Genomic DNA, 19,997 nt, shown 5'->3' on the forward strand with positions numbered 1-19,997 from the left:
GGCCATTATATTTCTGTATATGTCTACTACAGTGTCTGACACAAGATAGGGGCTTTTGAAGTGGTATTAAGTATTTGCATACTGATAGCAAAATACAAATGAAAGTTTATACTTCTTCAATTTATACATTAGATATTGACTTAATTTTCAGTTATCTGAAGAGTATAAAGTGTGAATCATAGGCTGTGATCACATTTTACACGTAAATTAGGTTGTACAATATATGACACCAATATTTCTGGTAATAATTTAACCTTTTCACTTGAATTTATAAAATTGAGGTTGAGAAGAGAGAGTACATACACAGTATTTTTCATGATACAAAATGAGACCAAGTTGAAGATTCTAAGAATTTTAGAATAAAGCCTAAATCATTTGTTACTTCTTAATTTGATAACAAACAACACTGATACTAGTTATTTTTTGTTTTTGATTTCTAAATGCCTAAAAACCTAATTCTGTATACTATATCTTTGTGTTGATGAAATACAGTTAGTTTTAAAATTACCATTACTATTAATTATTTTTATATTAGGTCTTCAGGAATCAGTTATTTTAGAAAATAAGGACTAGAAACAGCCCAACAGTCATCAGAGCCCCAAATTTTAGGAAGTGTTGCTTTAATGTTAGTGTCCGCTGCCATAGGCTTAGTGAAGCAAGATTTTGAGGCCTTAAGAAAAAAAGTAATGAAGTATAAACTATCCATTGAGACATAGTGAAAGCAACTATTCCTACATGTCTGCATCAAAAAAGGTTATCACTTTAGTTCAAGAATGAATCATCAAGGGGCAGCCCCAGTGGCTCAGTGGTTTAGCACCGCCTTCCGCCCAGAGCATGATCCTGGAGACCTGGTATCGAGACCCACGTTGGAGCCTGCTTCTCCCTCTGCCTGTGTCTCTGCCTCACTCTCTCTCCCTCTCTCTCTGTCTCTAATAAATAAATAAAAGTTAAAAAAAAAAAAAAGAATGAATCATCAACATTTACAATACCTCTTACCAAACATTACATTAGAAGAAATATGGTAAACTCCCATTTTTCTTGCTATAATTTTTGAAGAAGTCACTACATCCCGGACTAAATGTTGAAATGTAGGTAGTAACTGCTATAATTCTATGAACATTCTGAGAACCATAATGGCTTTAGCATTGCATTATACCATTCTGAGACTATGACAACAAACAGCATAGAAATACTGGTATGCCTAATAACATGCTGTAGAACATAAATAATATAAGCAAGAACTTTTTTAAAAAGGGTAAAGCTGTACAGATGTGCAGATTAGACTTACTTGGCTCTGAGGCACTTCATGGTCAGCCCCCCAATACAATGTCATTCCAAGAGAATAAATATGGATCTATGGATAGAATTAAAAAAATCATTTTATGGTAAAAAAAAAAACAAACTTAAAACTTTTAGCAAATACTAAAAAAAAGAAAAATTTAGTGAGTACTGTATATTCATGACTTTTTGTCCCAGATAAAGTATAACACATGATTTGAGAAAAATCATCATTTCATATCTTACATAAATGTTAAGAGCTTAAAATAGAAAAAACTGGAAATTAACAGAACAGACTTTTCCCCTTAACTCCCCAGCCTAACATCTAGGAATAATTTTGTTACTTCTTAAGGTTTCTTTATGCAAACTCATGCAAACATATTCTTTCTTCTTCTTTTTAAAATGAAGTAATCTCTATGCCCAATGTGGGGCTCTAACTCATGACCTCAAGATCAAGAGCTGCATGCTCTATTGACTGAGCCAGCCAGGTGCCCCACAAATAAATTTTTTTTATAATGTCAGAAACTTTAAAAATTACTCTGCACTTACATTTTTAATTTAGCAAGAGATATATGTGACATCATTTTGTACATGTAGGTATTTCTCTTGAATGGATTCTCTGAGATTATGGATTGAAGGGTAAATCGTCTACAGTTTTCGTCTACACATTGTTAGATTCCCTTACACAGAAGTTGTATCATTTTGCATTTCTACTAGCAACATATAAGAGATTTTTTTCACAAGCTTTGTCTATAGAATGTGCTACTATATCTAGATTTTTGCTAATGTGAAAAGAAAAAAATCTTATGGAAATTTTTTTTTCTACACTGAAGTTTTGATTAGCATTTTTCTCACTAAGAATGGATGGGGTAGTGGATGGAGAAAGAAGCTGGTGAAGAGTTTTTGCATTGTTTGTATGCTTCTTAAAGATTACAAAAATAACTACACATTTCTATGCTGATAGGAGTGATCCAATAGGGAAAACTGGAACTGTAGGAGAGAGCAGAGGTTGTTGGGAGTACACTGCTGAATAAGGAGGTGGAAGTTAAAGGATAAGTAAAGGAGTTGGCTTTACAGAGGCGCTCGGACAAGTCATCTGTTGTAAGGAGACCAAGAATGTGGGAATTTATGTGAGTAATCTGGTAGTGGGATCCTTCTACTTCTTTCCTGTGAAACAGGAAGTGAGATGAAAGTGATGACAGTTAATATTATAAGTAATCATTTCCCATTTTTCCACCTGTTGAGAAACCCAAGAGTTAAACTTCTAGCCCATCTCAATTGATACTGCATAATCCTACTCCAGTGCCATCTTATTTTCTTGTCTTACTTTCACGTTGCACTTATTTTCTCACCTTTTTTTTTTTTTAAGTTCTCTAAAAGGTCTCAAATTCTCTTTCGAAACAGGTGAGGTATACACAAATAAAACTGAATATCCTTCTTACACCTTCACAACACTTTAACCTACTCCAACTTTGTCTCTTAAATCATTCCAGATTCCAGACTGGAAAAGTTGTTCCTCTTTTTCAAATATTTTCAGATCCCAATTTTAAAGAAATCTCAATTTTTCATAATGACAAACAAGGTTCATTCTGACTTGCCTCTACCTCCTTTTCCTAGCCAGATTTATTGTTTCCCTATTATTACTCCTTTGCCTATCATAACCTAAATACTTCAGCACTACTAAATAATTCTATTGCCAAAATAAATTCTTCTGTTTAATTTTTCTAAAGCACTTCTTTCTACCAAGAATTCCTTTCTTCATCTGTCATCTGTCAATAAAATTCCTACACATTATTGATGGTCTAGAGATGTATGCAATACAGATTATCGCAAACAGGAAAAAGCATTCTCTCTTTCATGTATAGTTATATTTCATTTGCATCTCTAATGAAACAGTCAATTAATATTGCTTATACTATAATTAAGATGGCTCCATGTTTGTATTCCTTAAGGAAGTCTTTTTATACATCTTACTATACCTCTTAGCAGCTAACACAGAACTTGTACATAGTATATATGCAATATATGCCTGCTGAACTTAATTAAACATACATTAAGTTCAAGAGAGCATAGTCCAGGCTATTTGTATATTTCTTTTTAGGTTTCTTTTCAAAGAACACCTTTTTCAAGAGCCTCATATATGAAACACATTTCTCATGGCTTTAGCATAAAGAACTAATTACATATTCAAATTTATTTCTCTTAACACACTAATATTGATTTGTGATTCTGAGTGCTTTAAGATTCTTTATTTTACTTACTTCTCAATATGCTAAATGAATTACTATATATTAATAATTTTTATGCATGACTATATAAATTAGCATAATTCTTAAAATTAGGTTATAAAATCTTATATTTGTTTATCATCTATGTATATAGTGTAATGATTAATTCTGTGTCAACCTGACTGGACCAAGGATGCCTAGATAGTTGGTCAAACATTACTCTGGAATTTTTGTGAGAATTTTTTGAATGAAATTAACATTTAATTCAGTGGACTGAGTAAAGCAGATTGCTCTCTCTAATGTGGGTGGGTCTTATTCAATCATTTGAAGGGCTGAATAGAACAAAATGGGTTATCCATTCCTGAAGAACAGAAAATATCTTTCTGTGTGACTGCCTCTGAACTAAGACATTAGTTTTCTTGATTTTGGACTTGAACTGAAACATCAGCTCTTCCTGGGTCTCAGGCCTGCTGGCTTTCAGACCGAATCACATCATCTGTTCTCCTGGTTCTCAGGCCTTTGGAATTAGAAATGACAAGTATAACTAAACTAGGGAAGTAGACTTAAGAAATTCAGACAATTAAGTGAATATGTGAAAAGGGAGAAGTCAGAGATAAAGATACAACAAAAATATGACATGGATAGAAGGGCACTTGAGTGAGCAAGGTAATATAACTCACAGGAAACAGAAATATATTTTTTTCTTTATAGTTATAATGGGCTGGAATGTAAACTCCATAAGTGGGAGGACTTTGTCCCATTTACCACTCTATCTCAGGACAGCACTTAACATATAATAGAAATATTTAGTGGGTGTTTACACTGTGCTGGGTACTGTTCTAAGTATTTTATAGGTATTATCTTATTTAATTTTCTAATAACCTTATGAGGCAAATACTATCATTATCCCTTTATATATAAGTTACCTGAGGCATAGAAAGGTAGGCAAGTTGTATGGGGTCACATATCTTTCAAGTGACAAAGCCAGAAATTTTACTCAGAACCCACACTTGATAAATATTTGTTGAAAAATAAAATGGGATACTAATGAAACAGTCATCACCCAGAAGGCTCATAGAACACCTTCTACTTCTACAGGCATCCTCTAAAGAGGAGACGTTAAGTCTTTGAAGATTTGCTTACTAATCATGAGACACTGGGTAAAGTACTGCAGTCTGATATGCAGATAGCATGCACTCAGTGATCTCTGTAAAGAAATAAGAGCTGCTTTATGTGTGCTACATAGCTCCTTTTAGCAAAACCCCTTGAGATTGTGTGGCTCTGCATTTAATAGCAACAAAGCATAAATATCTTTGGGTGAAAAAATTCTGAATTGTTTCTACTCACTCAAAAAATTTGAGAGACTGTAAGTGGCAGATATGGCATAGAGCAATGTTTCTTTAACTTCACTGCAGATCAGAATCATCTGGTAAAATACAGACAGAGGGTCCTATCTCTAGGGTTTCTGATTTAGTAGATCTGGTGTAGGGTCTGAGAACTTGCTTTTCTAACAAGTTCCCATATGATTCTGATGTTGTTGGCTGGAAGACAACACTTTGAGAACCATCAGTACAGAGCAGAGGGGATAATATAACAATGAGTAGGACAGGCAGGGTCCTTTCTATCTCAAATCTTCTGCTATAGTAAACAAGACAAGATAACATCATGTACAAGAGAGTACATGGAGAGTACAAATAGGGAAAAGAAGGCAATGAGGGCATGAGACAAGAGTCAGATGGCACGGAAGAGTATTTGAGGCTGAAGGAAAGGAATGTGCAAGGGTTAAGAAGAAAAAAAGCACTCAGTGCATCTAAGTCATTGCAATAAGTCCAGAATGGCAGAAACAGAGTTTGAGATAAAGACTGCTCAGAGGAAAGGCTGGTGCAGTACACCCTCAGAGGCCATGGTAAGGAGTTTAGAGCTTCTTCAAGAGAAATGGAGAGTCTGAATAATTTTAAGCAGCAAAAGGACAAGTTCGGATATGGGTTTTCAAAAATGCACTAACCATAATTAAAGAACAGACTGGACAAGGTCAAGACTGGAGGCAGGGAGATGATTAGAAAGTGTTTGTGGCACTGGTCATTCATGATGGACTGGACAAGGTATATTCACATTGTTGTATACCAGATCTCTAGAACTTCTTCATCTTGCAAAACTGAAACTATACCCACTAAGGACAAATTCCTCCTTCTCCCTCTCATCAGCCCTAGGTAATCACATTTCTACTTGCTGTTTCTATGATCTGACTACTGTAGATATGTCACAAGAGTATAACCATACAGTATTTGTCTTTGTATGATTGGCTTATTTGCTTAGCATAATGTCCAAAGGGTCACCCATGTTGTAGGATGTGACAGGATTTCCTTTTTAAAGCTGTATAATATTCCACTGGGTGTGTATGGCACATTCTCTTTATCCATTCATCCATCATTGGACATTTGAATTGCTTCCTCAGGGGTATTAAGAATAATGTCACCATGAATATGGGTATAAAAATATCTCTTCAAGATCTCACTTCGAATTCTTTTGGAAATATACCCAGAAGTGAGATTGTTGGATCACACAGTAGTCACACAGGAATGTCCATACTGTTTTCCATAATAGTCACATCATTTTACATTCCTAAAAACAGTACATAAAAGTTCCATTTTCTCTGCATCCTTGATAACACTTGCTATTTTCTATTCTTTTATGATAGCCATCCTAGTGAGTGTGACATAGATATCTCCACAACTCCAGCATTTAAAATGTTCAATTTGGGATCCCTGGGTGGCGCAGCGGTTTGGCGCCTGCCTTTGGCCCAGGGCGCGATCCTGGAGACCCGGGATTGAATCCCACGTCCGGCTCCCGGTGCATGGAGCCTGCTTCTCCCTCTGCCTGTGTCTCTGCCTCTCTCTCTCTCTCACTGTGTGCCTATCATAAATAAATAATAAATAAATAAATAAATAAATAAATAAAAATAAAATGTTCAATTTAACTATGTTACCACCTATTGGACTCTGGCACTAGACAATCCTGGAGTTTTTTTAGTGATTTGCATAGTGCCTATCATATAACAAGTATCCTTGTCAAATTTATGGATGAATAAACAAATGGGAAGGAGGGGAGAAAGGATGCATTAATAAGATTTAATATAGAGTAAGTATAGAATAACGTGGTAAGGGAATTTGGTCTTTTATTTTTAAGTAATCTCTATACTGAATGTGGGGCTTGAACTTATATCGCTGTGAGATCAAGAGTCACATGCTCCACTGACTGAGCCAGCTAGGTACCCCTGATCTTTTCTTGACAAGTTCAGTTGAGGCTTCTGCTAAGGTTGGAGAAGTGAATTTCCAGTATTACTGTTATAAAGATGACCCGTGATATTCAAGAAGAACAGAGGTAATAGGAGCCATATTTCTGACATTTAGACTACAAATTAGTGGCAATAAACACTTAAACTAAGATTTCTTTAGTTTACCAGGGATATAGTAAAAATCCCTGAGCATATCAATATTCTTGAAGACAAATCACAACAAGAATTTGATTCAGGTTCCAATTCCAGAAAACTGGTTTCAAAAGAATTGCCAAATTAAGCACAGCATGTGCTATGCAAGCAGGAAGTGAACAATTATCAAGTAAAACAGAAAAGCCAGAGGATCAAAAAGCTTAGTGTGACCTGTATAAACCTGTGTAGTTTTATAGAGGCATGTTATCTTGAAAAGTAAAATTTTAAGGCAAATAAATGAAAATGCCTGTTTATAGAGCTGGTAGTGAGGTAAATTTTTTCATGCAACTGTATATATACAGTTTACAAAACAAGTTCCATTGAATAAAGAGAACTTTTTTATGCATCAAGAACTTACTAAATACTCATTATTATTCACGATATTGTGCTAGGCATTGAAATTATTTTTAGAAGTTTTATATGCCATCAATAGTAAGCATGTATTGAATACTAGTTAATGACATATCCTTAACTCATAGAAGTAATGACATGCAGTTACCATCCTTCTAGAGTACACCTCTGTCCCATTAAAATCAGAATACTAGAATAACAAATTTTTAAAAAGTTTTTATTTATGTATTTGACAGAGAGAGAAAGAGCACAAGTAGAGCAGCAGGCAGAGCAGCAGGCAGAGGGAGAGGGAGAAGCAGGCTCCTCACTGAGCAGGGAGCCCGATGTGAGACTCAATCCCAGGACCCTGGGATCATGACCTGAGCCAAAGGCAGATACTTAACCGACTAAGCCATCCAGAAGCCCCTAGAATAATGATTTTTAATTTTTAATTTCCATACTAACAATATTAAGTCAATCTGTTTCCATGAATTTATTGGCCATTAGTCATCAAATAAATGTATGTTCTTTTGCCCTCCTCCAAAAGAATACTAGAATATATGACTATTCCTCTGACCTTTTCTTTATATTTACATTACAAACAGGAATGGGATTGAAAAACTTGACTTTGATTTTCTTTATATTTAGAATTGCACTGGAGCTTTTGAGGCATGAGGTAAACCGAAGTTCTAATTAGATTCACTAAGAAATCAGCTTTAACACAATAACGGTAACAATCCCACACACATCCTATCCCAGCACTGGCTCCTAAACACTCAGCCTAGTAATAGGGAGGCATCAAAACCATTTTCCCAACCATGTGCTCTAACAGTTATACCTAAACACAGGGCAGTTTACTTGTTTGGGTATCTTGCATCACAGGGCAAAATGGGAAAGCCTTTAGCAAATTAGAAAAGCACTTGTGCACCTGAAATTTCTACTAAGCACTTTTCTCTTTTATTGTGGATTTTAAATGCTTTCAAGAATTCATAAACACCTGTTCAAAACTTTTCATAATTAGAAGAAAACCTACCAAAAATCAGTAGAAGTTCTTAAACTAAGTCATTCCTGACTTTATTGCAGTGTTTCTTAGTTTTTCTGAGGTCACCAGATCTGCTTGAGAGACTGATAAAGTTACGGGCATTGTTCCTCAAAAGTGCTCGGACATACAAAAACTTAGTTTGCTATTTCATTGGTTTGTAGATATCCTTAAGTTCTTTTTTTTCTTTTTTTTTTTTTTATTTATTTACGATAGTCACACACACAGAGAGAGAGAAAGAGGCAGAGACACAGGCAGAGGGAGAAGCAGGCTCCATGCACCGGGAGCCCGACGTGGGATTCAATCCCGGGTCTCCAGGATCGTGCCCTGGGCCAAAGGCAGGCGCCAAACCGCTGCGCCACCCAGGGATCCCAGATATCCTTAAGTTCAATTAAGATCTAGAGATCTCAAGGGTTAAATAATTTGCACAAACACCATGTCTATTTCCTATATTCCAATTACCCTCTATCTTTTAAAAGTTTATTATTAGGTGTACCTGCATGGCTCCATTGGTTTGTGTCCCACTCTTGATTTTGGCTGGGTCATGATCTCAGGGTCATGAGATGGAGCCATGTGTCAGGCTCCATGCTCATCAGGGAGTCTGTTTGAGATTTCTCTCCCTCTCCCACTACCCCCTCCCCTGCTTGTGTGCTTTCTCTCTCAAATGAATAAGTAAATCTTTTTTTAAAAAATTATTAAGTGAACCAGAGAGAGTGTACAGAATGAATACATGCTATTTAAATAGTAACAATACATAAATATATATATATATGCTATCCAGCTCAGACACCATCGATACATTTGATTACCTTCATGATATATATAACTGACCAACACTGTATACATTCTATAACATATAAAATCCCTTTCAAATACCTTGTTTGATGTAATAAAAATTTGTTTTGGCTAATGCCTTAATTATTACCTCTATCTCATAGTTACTGTCTCTGTTCACTTGTTCCTTTGCTTGTACCACCCAAAATCCTTAAGGAGTTCATGGAATATACAAGATAGATAAACCTGGATTCTCTATCAGTGCTAGTCAGTCTTTTTTCAGAAACACAATGGCTCAAATCAAGATGCCCTCTATTAGCTTAACCAACAGACACATGTGCACGCACTCACATATACATACATACACATACTTTCTTTCTTACCTTCTCAATCCCTCATCCTATCTGAAAAGAGAAACATTCATTGTCAGTGATAGAAGGATAAATTAGTGCAATTCCTTCACATGGCAATTGGGCAATGTATATCAAAATTTAAAATGCACACATGGGGCACCTGTGTGGGCTCAGTTTGTTAAGCTCCCGACTCTTGCCTTCAGCTCAGGTCATGATCTTAGGGTCCTGGGATTAAGCCCTGTGATGGGGCGGGGAGTCTATTTGAAGATTCTCTTTCTGTGCCCTTCCCCCAGCTCCTACTTTCTCTAGCTCTCACTCCTTCCCTCAAATAAATAAATAAATCTTTAAAATAAAATGCACATACTTTTTCATTTAATAATTTTACTATTAGGAAATTATTAGATTAATTTTTACTTACGTGGAATAATGTATGGGAAACGATTCATACCCAATTCTGAATTCTTCAAAGTTCCTATTTAAATTATCACAGCTGGCTACACTATTTATATATATATATAAATTTTTTAATAGCCTTGACAATGAAATTAGATCTGATGTCAGTAATATTGCCATCCTCATACTGGATATTCCCATCATAAACTTTTCCTTCTTAATTGTTCCATCAAATGAATTGTCAAACTTTGTCAGCTTCCCTTCCACTGTATCCCCTTCATCCATGCCTTTATATTCTCAAGACATTACATGATTTTCAGTTCTTTCCCCTAGATTATTAAAACTCCTCAGTTAGATTTCTATACAATTCCTATACATTCTATTATGTGTGTGTGCAGTTTAGATTCTGTATACTGTATAGATTCCTATATAATACAATTCCTATACAATCTTTCATCTTACCTACTTATCCACTTTTGTCAAACTTACCCTCTAAAAAATCATGAATCATATCACATCACTCTTGTAAAAATATGTCTCAGAAGAAAGTCTCAAGGTCTGGTGTTCAAAGTCTTCTTTATTCTGATTAAATAGCCTTCTTCTCTTTATCCACAGCCTTGCAAATAGCTAATGCTCTAATCTAGCTGGTCTAACCAAACATTCCCCTATCACAAAGGATAATTTCTTACCTCTTATCATTACATATACTAATAACCTTGGGTGAAAAGCTCATTTCTACCTATTTTTACTTTTTAAAATTCTATTCATTCTTCATAGCCTAATACAAATGCTATCTTTTCTGTAATTATTATTCTATGCTAAAAATTAATTGCTCCTCTTCCAGCATCCTAATATACTCTTTCCTTATATATAGCATTTATTTCAATCCATATATTATGATTGTTCTAACATGTTGATCAGGATCTTTTTTTTTTTTTAAATAGGCTTCACACTCAGTGCAGAGCCCAGTGTGGGTCCTGAACTCACAACCTAGAGGATCGAGACCTGAGCTAAGATCAAGAGTTGGATGCTTAACTGACTAAGCCACTAGGTGCTCCGATCAGGATCAATTTTTCTAGTTATTTTTGCATCTTCCTCACAAGCACAGTGCTTTATGCACAGCAGGCATTTAATATGAATTTTAAAACATGAATTAATAATGGCTCACATTTAAAAAGTATTTTTTCTTAGATCCATAAATTTTTATAAAACTATTCTGGATTCTTAAAATAAATATGAACTTCTTGAATATATGATCATTTAAAATTCAATGGCTTTTTTTCAGAGGGTTGAGGCAGAATAGCCCAGCATCTTTTACTTTCCCTACCCCTACTAAAATAAAAAACAAAATCAAGCAAAAAACACTTAAGAGTTACCTTTTCAACATCTGAGAGAGAAGTTAGTGACTGATTTTGAAGAACCTCTGGTGCTGTGAATGCACGAAGATCCTGATTGGAAATATTTTCATCTGTAAATGACACACTACCAGATGGCAGCAACAGCAGAGACCATGGAGAAATGATGAAACCAAGGGCAGCAGGATCAGCTATGCTTACTGGTTTATAACCACACAGAAAAAAGAAAGAGAAAAAGAAAAAGAAACTGCTTACCATTATAAGTATAGATCATTTAAATGACTATCCCAACCTATTCATACATATGTTAACATGTAGTTACATACACCAAATTAACATGTTACAAAGAGAATGGGTTTCATATATCTACTACTGCTAGCATTATTAACAACATCACCTTGATTTGTCTTAACTTTTTAAAGTTTAGTTGGTAAACTTTGGAGAGCAGAAATAGAGAACTTTCATTGTCAGTCATAAAAATTAAATTCGGTTCAAACCTTTACCACAGTGATATAGATGTGCATAAGGATCAAGTAGTTCTTACACTTTGGGAGGATCGTGGGTTCTTATGTGGATTTGGTGAAAAGTATGGTCTCTTTTTTGAGGAAATAGATAATAAATATAAATTTTTGTACAAAGAGAATCTTGGATCTCCTTATAGCCCATTTATGGGTCTAAGCTCTCCTAATTTAGACTATAATGTTCTGAAACATAGAAAATAATTCCTTTGATAATTCATCAGATTTGGAATTAGTAAAGCTTTCAACTATTAAAAAGTCTCTTACATCAAAATATATATTTGTCTGAATTCAGATTTTTTGTCTTGTGTACATTTGTTATTTCACTAGAATTTTAGACAGCTTTTGTACTACCAAATGTGATCACAGGGGTCCCTAACATTTTATTTATTTATTTATTTATTTATTTATTTATTTATTTAATTTTAATTATATTTTTTTCTAAGATTTTATTTATTTGCTTGAGAGAGAGAGAGAGAGAGAGAGAGAGAGAGAAAGCACAAGCAGAGGGAGCTTCAGGCACAGGGAGAGGGAGAAATAGGTTCCCCACTGAGCAGGGAGCCTGAAGCAGGCCTCTATCCTAAGACCCTGGGATTATAACCTGAGATGAAGGTAGATGTTTAACTGACTGAGCAACCAGGTGCCTCTAATTTTTATTTTATTAAAAAAATTTTTTGTTTGTTTGTTTTAATGTTTGCCTGTATGGGTACTTAACAGCCCATGTTTATGAGTATTTTTTTTTTAATTTCCTTGGATTTAGCAGGCCTATTCCCAAAAGTAAAGGTATATATTAAACTCAAACAAAATAGACTTAATAGAGGGAATATTATTTTGTCCTCCCATTTCAAAAGGAAGTTAATACACATTTTAAAGTAACTGCTACATGAACTAGATTACAGACTCAAGAAACTGTTATAGGAAAGTAACAAAAGGCCTGTGTCTGCCAATGCCACTATTATTCATTCTGAATAGGTTGTACTAATATCTTTCTAAGTCAAATCTTAAGGGCAACCCAGGTGGCTCAGCGATTTAGCGCCGCCTTCAGTCTGGGCTGTGATCCAGGAGACCCGGGATCGAGTCCCATGTTGGGCTCCCTGCATGGAGCCTGCTTCTTCCTCTGTCGGTGCCTCTGCCTCTCTTTCTCTCGAATAAATAAATAAAATCTTTAAAAAAAAAATCATAAGAAACTGACAAAAGTCTATGGTACAATTTGTTAAACATACTATAGTTATCTATACTTTTCTGAAAATAACTTTTATTAGAACGAATCATCCATCCTTTCTGACTTTTTAATCTCTACTTGTGATCAAGAGTCTGATCATCAGAATTTGACTTATGTTAATAAAAAGTAAACCATTAAAATTCATTTCTTTTCTGAAGATTAAAAAGACAACTCTATGTTCTCCTGAATTTTTTATGAACCTGAAACTTGTCTTTAGTTACTGTGTCAAGGAAGAAAAAACATGTTTGAATGTATCCTTTCATCAGTTAGCATATTTTAGGTGGCCCTGAAACTGAGTTACCCACCAGTGGTCCTTATAATCCCACCCAATCACACATCAGGCAATGAAAAATATATCTTATAATTCTTACGGTAAATATGTTTTAATGAATAATCACAGTTCGTAAGCCTAGGGATATTATCTTTCACAAACACTTTACACATTTTCTGTTAAAAGTGCCTTCTTGGGTATTTCATGCACAAATATTATACAATCCAGCTAACAAGAACTCAAATAGGGCAGTGCAATATTTTCTTTGCCAAAGGAGGTTATTCAAATACTGATTTTTCCCATGTCACAGATATTACAAAAGTCTACAATCAATTCACTTCAAATTAGCAATAAAAGGGAACAAACTAGGAGACCAAAAAGAAAGGCGATGAATTAATATCTGGTAGGAGATGATGATGGCCTGGAAGCACATAGTAGTAGTAGGGGTGGTGAGAACCTATTGGAACCCAAATGTATTTCACAGGTAGTGACAACAGAATTTCCTGACAAACTGGATGTGAAGCAAGGGAAAAAAGAATCAGGATGACTCCAAGATTTTGGTCTCAGTAATGCAAAGGATGGAGTGTCATTAATGAGGCAGACCATAGGTTGCTGAGGTAGGGGTTGGGAGATGGTGGTAGGAATCAGAACTTTACTTTGGGACCTACTATGTTTAAGGTATCTTAGATATTCAAAGGGGGGTATCAAGTAGGCAGCTGGATTTGGAATTTGGGAGAAAGGTTTCAACTGGAGATACATTTTGGGGGGCACTGGCATTATGGACAGTATTTAAAGTCTTCTAACTAGATGAGCTCACCGAAACATGAGTTGATAGAAAAGAAATCAAGGGCAAGGACCATACCCTAGGGTACTCCAACATTAAGGCTGGCTGCTACTTGTCAGTCTTTTTTTTTTTTTCTAAAGATTTTATTTATTTATTCATGAGAGACAGAGACAGAGAGACAAAGACACAGGCAGAGTGAGAAGCAGGCTCCACACAGGGAGCCTGATGTGGGACTGGACCCCGGGACAACCAGATCACGCCCTTAGGCCGCAGGCAGGCACTCAACCGCTGAGCCACCCAGGGATCCCTTGTTGGTCTTTTTTTCCAGGTGGTTCTCTCTTGGGCATCTGTGCAAGCATGGTGCTGTAATCTCCCTCTCACACTTATTGCACTCATCACTGCCAGTCTCTACCCCACTATTTTAAATAATTGTCTTTATTAGCTTTCTTATGTAGTTTCCCAGTATCTAATCCTAAATCTAAGAGGAGGCTGAGATTCTAACTATCATATCTAATTCTTGTTAGTCTTATTGATGATAGGATTATGATATTTAGTATATTTAGTAGCTGTTACCTCTTGAATTTATAAATAATTGGAAATCATAGCTAACTCAAGAGGCATAAATACCAATCAGAAATCTAAAGGCTATGTCCTTGCCATATTGGATGCTAGTGTCCACTGAGACCAGAAAAGAGCCAGCTACACTCCTCTTCCTCAATAGAGGCCACAGACTAACTCTACCCCGTCCCTGACAGGGTAGCACAGAACAAAAACTGCTGAAGGTGAAAGTAATCTATAATTGCTTAGCACTACAAAATTAAGAGATTTATTTAGCAGCACAACTTAGGTCAGCAAAACTACTGTTACTCTGGCAAGAACTTTATCTTTCAGGGGCACCTGGGTGGCTCAGTGGTTGAGTGTCTGCTTTCTGCTCAGGTCATGATCCCAGCTCCTGGGATTAAGTCCCGCGTCGGGCTCCCTGCATGGAACCTGCTTCTCCCTCTGCCTGTGTCTCTGCCTCTCTGTGTCTCTCATGAATAAATAAATAAAATCTTTTTTTTTTTAAAGAACTTTATCTTTCAAATTGGGCTTTATACAAGAGGATTATGTTTGTTTTTACTGAATATCTAAAGCATACCATTATTATAAACACCATTCATATTTAAACATAACCTTCCCAACATGACAAGTCATTTGCTTAGACAACCTACAGTACTCCTGGGGAGATAAAATATATTTATAAATAAACACAAGAGAGAAAGCATAAAGTATCTAAGAAAGAAAAAGAGAATACCAAGGGGAGTTCAGAGGATAGCAGAATTACTTCAACTACAGTGAAGAGAAAATTAATTTTTTTTTATATGTGGCCCTTTAATATGAGTAAGATTTGACCATGGTTAAGAGGGGAGATTCCAAAGAAAAGAAACAGCCAAAGCAAAGACATGTGGTCAGGAAATTATTAAGTTTGTACAAGGAACAGCAAGAACTTTGGGCAGAGAAATGGTAGAGAGCAGAAAGAAACAGAATTACCAAGGTGGGTCATATTTTCACTTGTCAGAAAACACACAAAGAAATGACAGATATTTTCATTGTTTCAAATGTGATTTTTAAATGTTTTGTAATAAAGCTAAAGCAGCTGCAACAACAAACTACACTGCTGTCAAATACCCAAAACACACACATGACATTTAAGTATTAGATTCTTTTGACAACAGTCAAACCACAAAATATATTTTTCAACAATTGTAAAGGGTTATGCAAACCTCCAAGTGAGGAAATTTAGAGTAGTGGTTCAAATCAGTGTAATTTTCACTGTCCTTGTCTAACCACAAGGAAAGAATTTAAAGCAAATGCATTCAAAATCCTTCACAGAATGCTAACAAAAGAATATTTAAAAATGGAATTCCAGAAGCTTGTAATTTGATGTCCTATAATGTTTTACTTGTGTGATGATTATCCTCAAGAATGCTATTATTATGAAAGAGTAAATCAGATATGAACTTATTCCAGGAGGCAAATGATTCTATTTATAGACTTTTACCAACATTCCACAGAAAAGGGGGCTTAAACAGAATTTCAAGTGGTTAGAGGCAAAGTTAGAAATAAGCAAAAATCTGATATGCAAAGAAACATCTTACTCAGAGCTTCTTTCTGATGTTCCCTTAAACTTAGTCCCATGTTCATGCTTTTAAAAAAGATTTATTTAAAAAAATATTTAATTTATTTGAGAGAGTGAGCAAGCTAGTACCTATGCAAGTGAGAGTGTGTGAGGGAAGGGGCAGAAGGGAAGAAGAGGAAGAGACTCTCAAGCAGACTCCAGCTGAGCGTGGAACCTGATGCAGGGCTCAATCTCATGACTTTGAGATCATGACCTGAGCTAAAACCAAGAGTTGGATGTTTAGCTGACTGAGCCACCCAGGCACCCTACCACAACTTTATTTTTTTCCTGAGGGAGCTTACTTTCTATTGTTCATTTTACTTTTTGGCCTTCCAATTATGATATAAAAATGAGGGAAGTGATCATAACCAGTAACAAACATGACAAGAAAACTAAACAAAAGTGTCAGATAATCCTCTAAAGACTTAGAACAACAACATCATTTGATCTGAAAAATCTCTGCCTATTTAGGTACATATACAGAAATTGTAGTCCTCCTATTCCATATGTTCTATTCGAGGGCTTATCAATAATCTATGCAGAGGCCACTGTTCCAAACTCCAAAGAATTTGATGAAGTCAATCTATAATACACAATTCTCCAAAAAATTCAGCTCCTATGTGCATACAAATATATACAGCACTAAATAAATCATCTGGTATAACAATGCACAAACAGAAAAAAATAATTGGTTCAGAATGTTTGAACATTTTCCTGATTTTTTTTTTTTATTTTTTTTTAAAATTTTTTATTTATTTATGATAGTCACAGAGAGAGAGAGAGAGAGGCAGAGACACAGGCGGAGGGAGAAGCAGGCTCCATGCACCGGAAGCCTGATGTGGGATTCGATCCCGGGTCTCCAGGATCGCGCCCTGGGCCAAAGGCAGGCGCCAAACCGCTGCGCCACCCAGGGATCCCCTGTTACTACTTTTTCAAAACTTCAGTTTCTCCAATATGAATCAGCATAGAGTAACAATCCCATTTTGAAAAAAATGTTCAAATAATTGGAATTAAGACATCTATATAATGTACATTGACAATGTTTACATCATGTATATTTTCTTGACATAGTCAATTGTTTGTTCAACAGTAGTTAATAGACTCCTACAAGGCTTTGGTCCTCAAGAAATTATATTCTGGTGTAGTAGTCCCAAACCTTGCTAATAATCCAAATCTCTAAACTCAACTAGATTTGAAAAGATATCAGGCATTGCCAGCTTCATTTCATTCCTTTTAATATCTGACTTCATTAATTTAGTATGTAGTCTCATTTAACTAAGAGAGGAAGTATCGGGGGTTCCTGGGTAGCTCATTTGGGTAAGTATTCAACTCGTGATTTTGACTCAGATAATGATCTCAGTGTTAAGGGATCGGGCCCCATGTCAGGCTCCATTCTCTGCTGAGAGTCTGCTTGAGATTCTCTCTCTCCCTGTGCCCCTCATCCTGCTCATTCTCTCTCTTTCTCTCTCTAATAAAAAATCTTTAAAAATTGAAGAGAGAGAGAGAAAGAGAGAGAGGACGTATAGTATAATGGTTAGGAGTTCAGACTAAAGCCAGAATCCCTGGGTTAATATCCTAGGTTTGATATTTATAGCCTACACTATGATCTTAAATAAGTTACCTAGCCTCTCTTTGCCTCAACTTCCTCATCTGAGTAGGTAAGGTTGTTACGAGAATTCATAAAAAAAAAAAAAAAAAAAAAAAAGAAGCCCTTGAAACTGTTCCTGGCACAAAGTAAATATAATACAAAAGCAGTAGCTATTATGCTCACTTTGGCAGTGCATGTACAAAAGTGGTAGCTATTATTATTTAATAAGTCTTTTCTCTGAAGATAACACATATAGACAGTATATCTAAGAAAGGTCACTTTTAAGTTCATCCTCAATCATCTACTTAGCTTTTCTCTCCCCAGTGGAAGATAAGGAGCCTATCATATATAACAAGTACTATAAATTTCAGGAGAATAGATCAGAATAGATCAAATTAGATTTTTAGGAATTTTTTGGCATCTCTTACCTAGAAGCCAATAGAAATACAAATGATTTAAGATACAAACTATCCTAAAATATTATTTTTTTTCTTCAATTCCTTGGGGGAATGTACATTCTATAAGTGTTCTATTTATTATATGGTTTCCTAGTTACCACAGATATCAAATTTTAAAAAACTAGTTAAAATTTTATAATCAATCCAGTTTGTACTTACTCAGTACCTACTCATGTGAAATTGATGTTTTACTGTACCTAGTGATTATCTTTAGGTATGACATGAATTATTAGAAGATGTTTATTTGAATGTATAATGTCAACATACAGTTTAGAAATTTTTATTTTTAATAGAAGTTATAGCATGCTGATAAAATGAAATTAGGCTGACATGCCCTCCAAATTGATGTATTTTATGAGCTTTTCTTCATGACAGTAGGAGAATAAAGGCATTTTTATTTCTTCATGATGACATTTACTCACACAAGTATACACACTTTTTTTTCCTTTTTGCTTTTAAACACTAAACACATGCAAGCCAACTATCCAAACCATAACCACTGGAATCTTGGTATGGCATCTGATCAATAGGCTTCCAGTAGTTCTGTTTTGTTACGTACTTACAAGATTCTTGAGGTAATTCCAAACCATGACTCTTGTTAACAAAACACCAATGAGATCTGAGTTTAATAAAAATAGTATATAGGGAATTTATATAAGTAAAATTAAATTGGTTATGATTATTAAAAGCAGCAGGGTTTATATGGCTAGATAATACAGAGAGAAGGAAGCAGGTCTCTAAGAATTTGCTCTCTACTTCAGCAAACTTTTCTGGCCACCTGATCCAAACAGCATGGAAGAAACTGTAGCAGTTCCTTTCCTGTCTTCTTCCATTCTTATATTCTGAGGAAGCTGCCTATTTTATTCTTTTCATATATTAAGTTCCTCCTCTTTCATCTTCCTTTGGTGTTCACTTTTTTCACCAATCTTCTTTACATTTATCAATAAAAACTGTGTACCCCAAAATTATACCAAAATACTGAATAAATGCTTTTTAACTATGTTTTTACACACACGTTTCTTCTTGAATGTAAGTGTTTTAAGGATATTAACTATGTATGAATGTCTTAAAGTTCAGGTATAATGAATGCCATTACAATAACATAATTACAATATTTCAAAAAAAAAAAAAAAAGAACGTGTAGGCAGCCTGGGTGCTCAGTGGTTTAGCACCGCCTTCAGCCTAGGGCGTGATCCTGGAGACCTAGGATGGAGTCCCACTTCGGGCTCCTGGAATGGAGCCTGCTTCTCCCTCTGCCTGTCTCTGTCTCTCTGTCTCTCTGTCTCTCATGAGTAAGTAAATAAAATCTTAAAAAAAATGAACATGTTTACAATTCCAACTCTATACCACAACTTCACAATCTTTTAAAGGTGTCCTTTGCCCTGCTCTGCTATGACATAATTTATAAATTTACTTTTTGCTGGTCACAACAAAAGGTTATTTTGTTGCTTCATTATGAAGAAAAATAAAGTTTTCTTTCAACCTTCGACACCAGAAAATTTAAATTATTCACTGAGAGATGAATGTTTATTTTATTCTACAATCATTACTTTCGGTTATTTTTTCCAACTAGGATTCAAAGGAAGTGTCAGCTTTGTTAATTAGAATATTGAAACAAACTTAGAAGTTGCAAAGTATCTGCCTCAGGAAGGGTTGGGGTAATTAAGAAAGCACATAAACCTCCTGTCTCCTAAATCAGGATTTTGGTGTGAATTCTGGAGACAGGGAATAGGATTCTACATAGTGTTTTCTAAAAATTTC

General features: G+C 35.3%; 1 protein-coding gene across 25 annotated transcripts in view; it reads right to left on the reverse strand.

Annotated features, from left to right (window-relative positions):
• Nucleotides 1-19,997, reverse strand: part of PTPN13 (protein tyrosine phosphatase non-receptor type 13) — a 210,309-nt gene that overhangs the window by 119,815 nt on the left and 70,497 nt on the right. For all 25 annotated transcript variants that reach the window (XM_025998135.2, XM_072755696.1, XM_072755686.1 and 22 more), the window contains exons 3-4: nt 11,259-11,437; nt 1,289-1,354 (exon numbers count right to left, since the gene is read on the reverse strand). In XM_025998135.2, coding sequence (XP_025853920.2) covers nt 1,289-1,354; nt 11,259-11,437 — 245 coding nt within the window. The remainder of the gene's footprint in view (nt 1-1,288; nt 1,355-11,258; nt 11,438-19,997) is intronic.

The sequence above is a fragment of the Vulpes vulpes genome, chromosome 4 (assembly GCF_048418805.1).
Source record: "Vulpes vulpes isolate BD-2025 chromosome 4, VulVul3, whole genome shotgun sequence".
In the NCBI taxonomy this organism is placed as follows: domain Eukaryota; kingdom Metazoa; phylum Chordata; class Mammalia; order Carnivora; family Canidae; genus Vulpes; species Vulpes vulpes.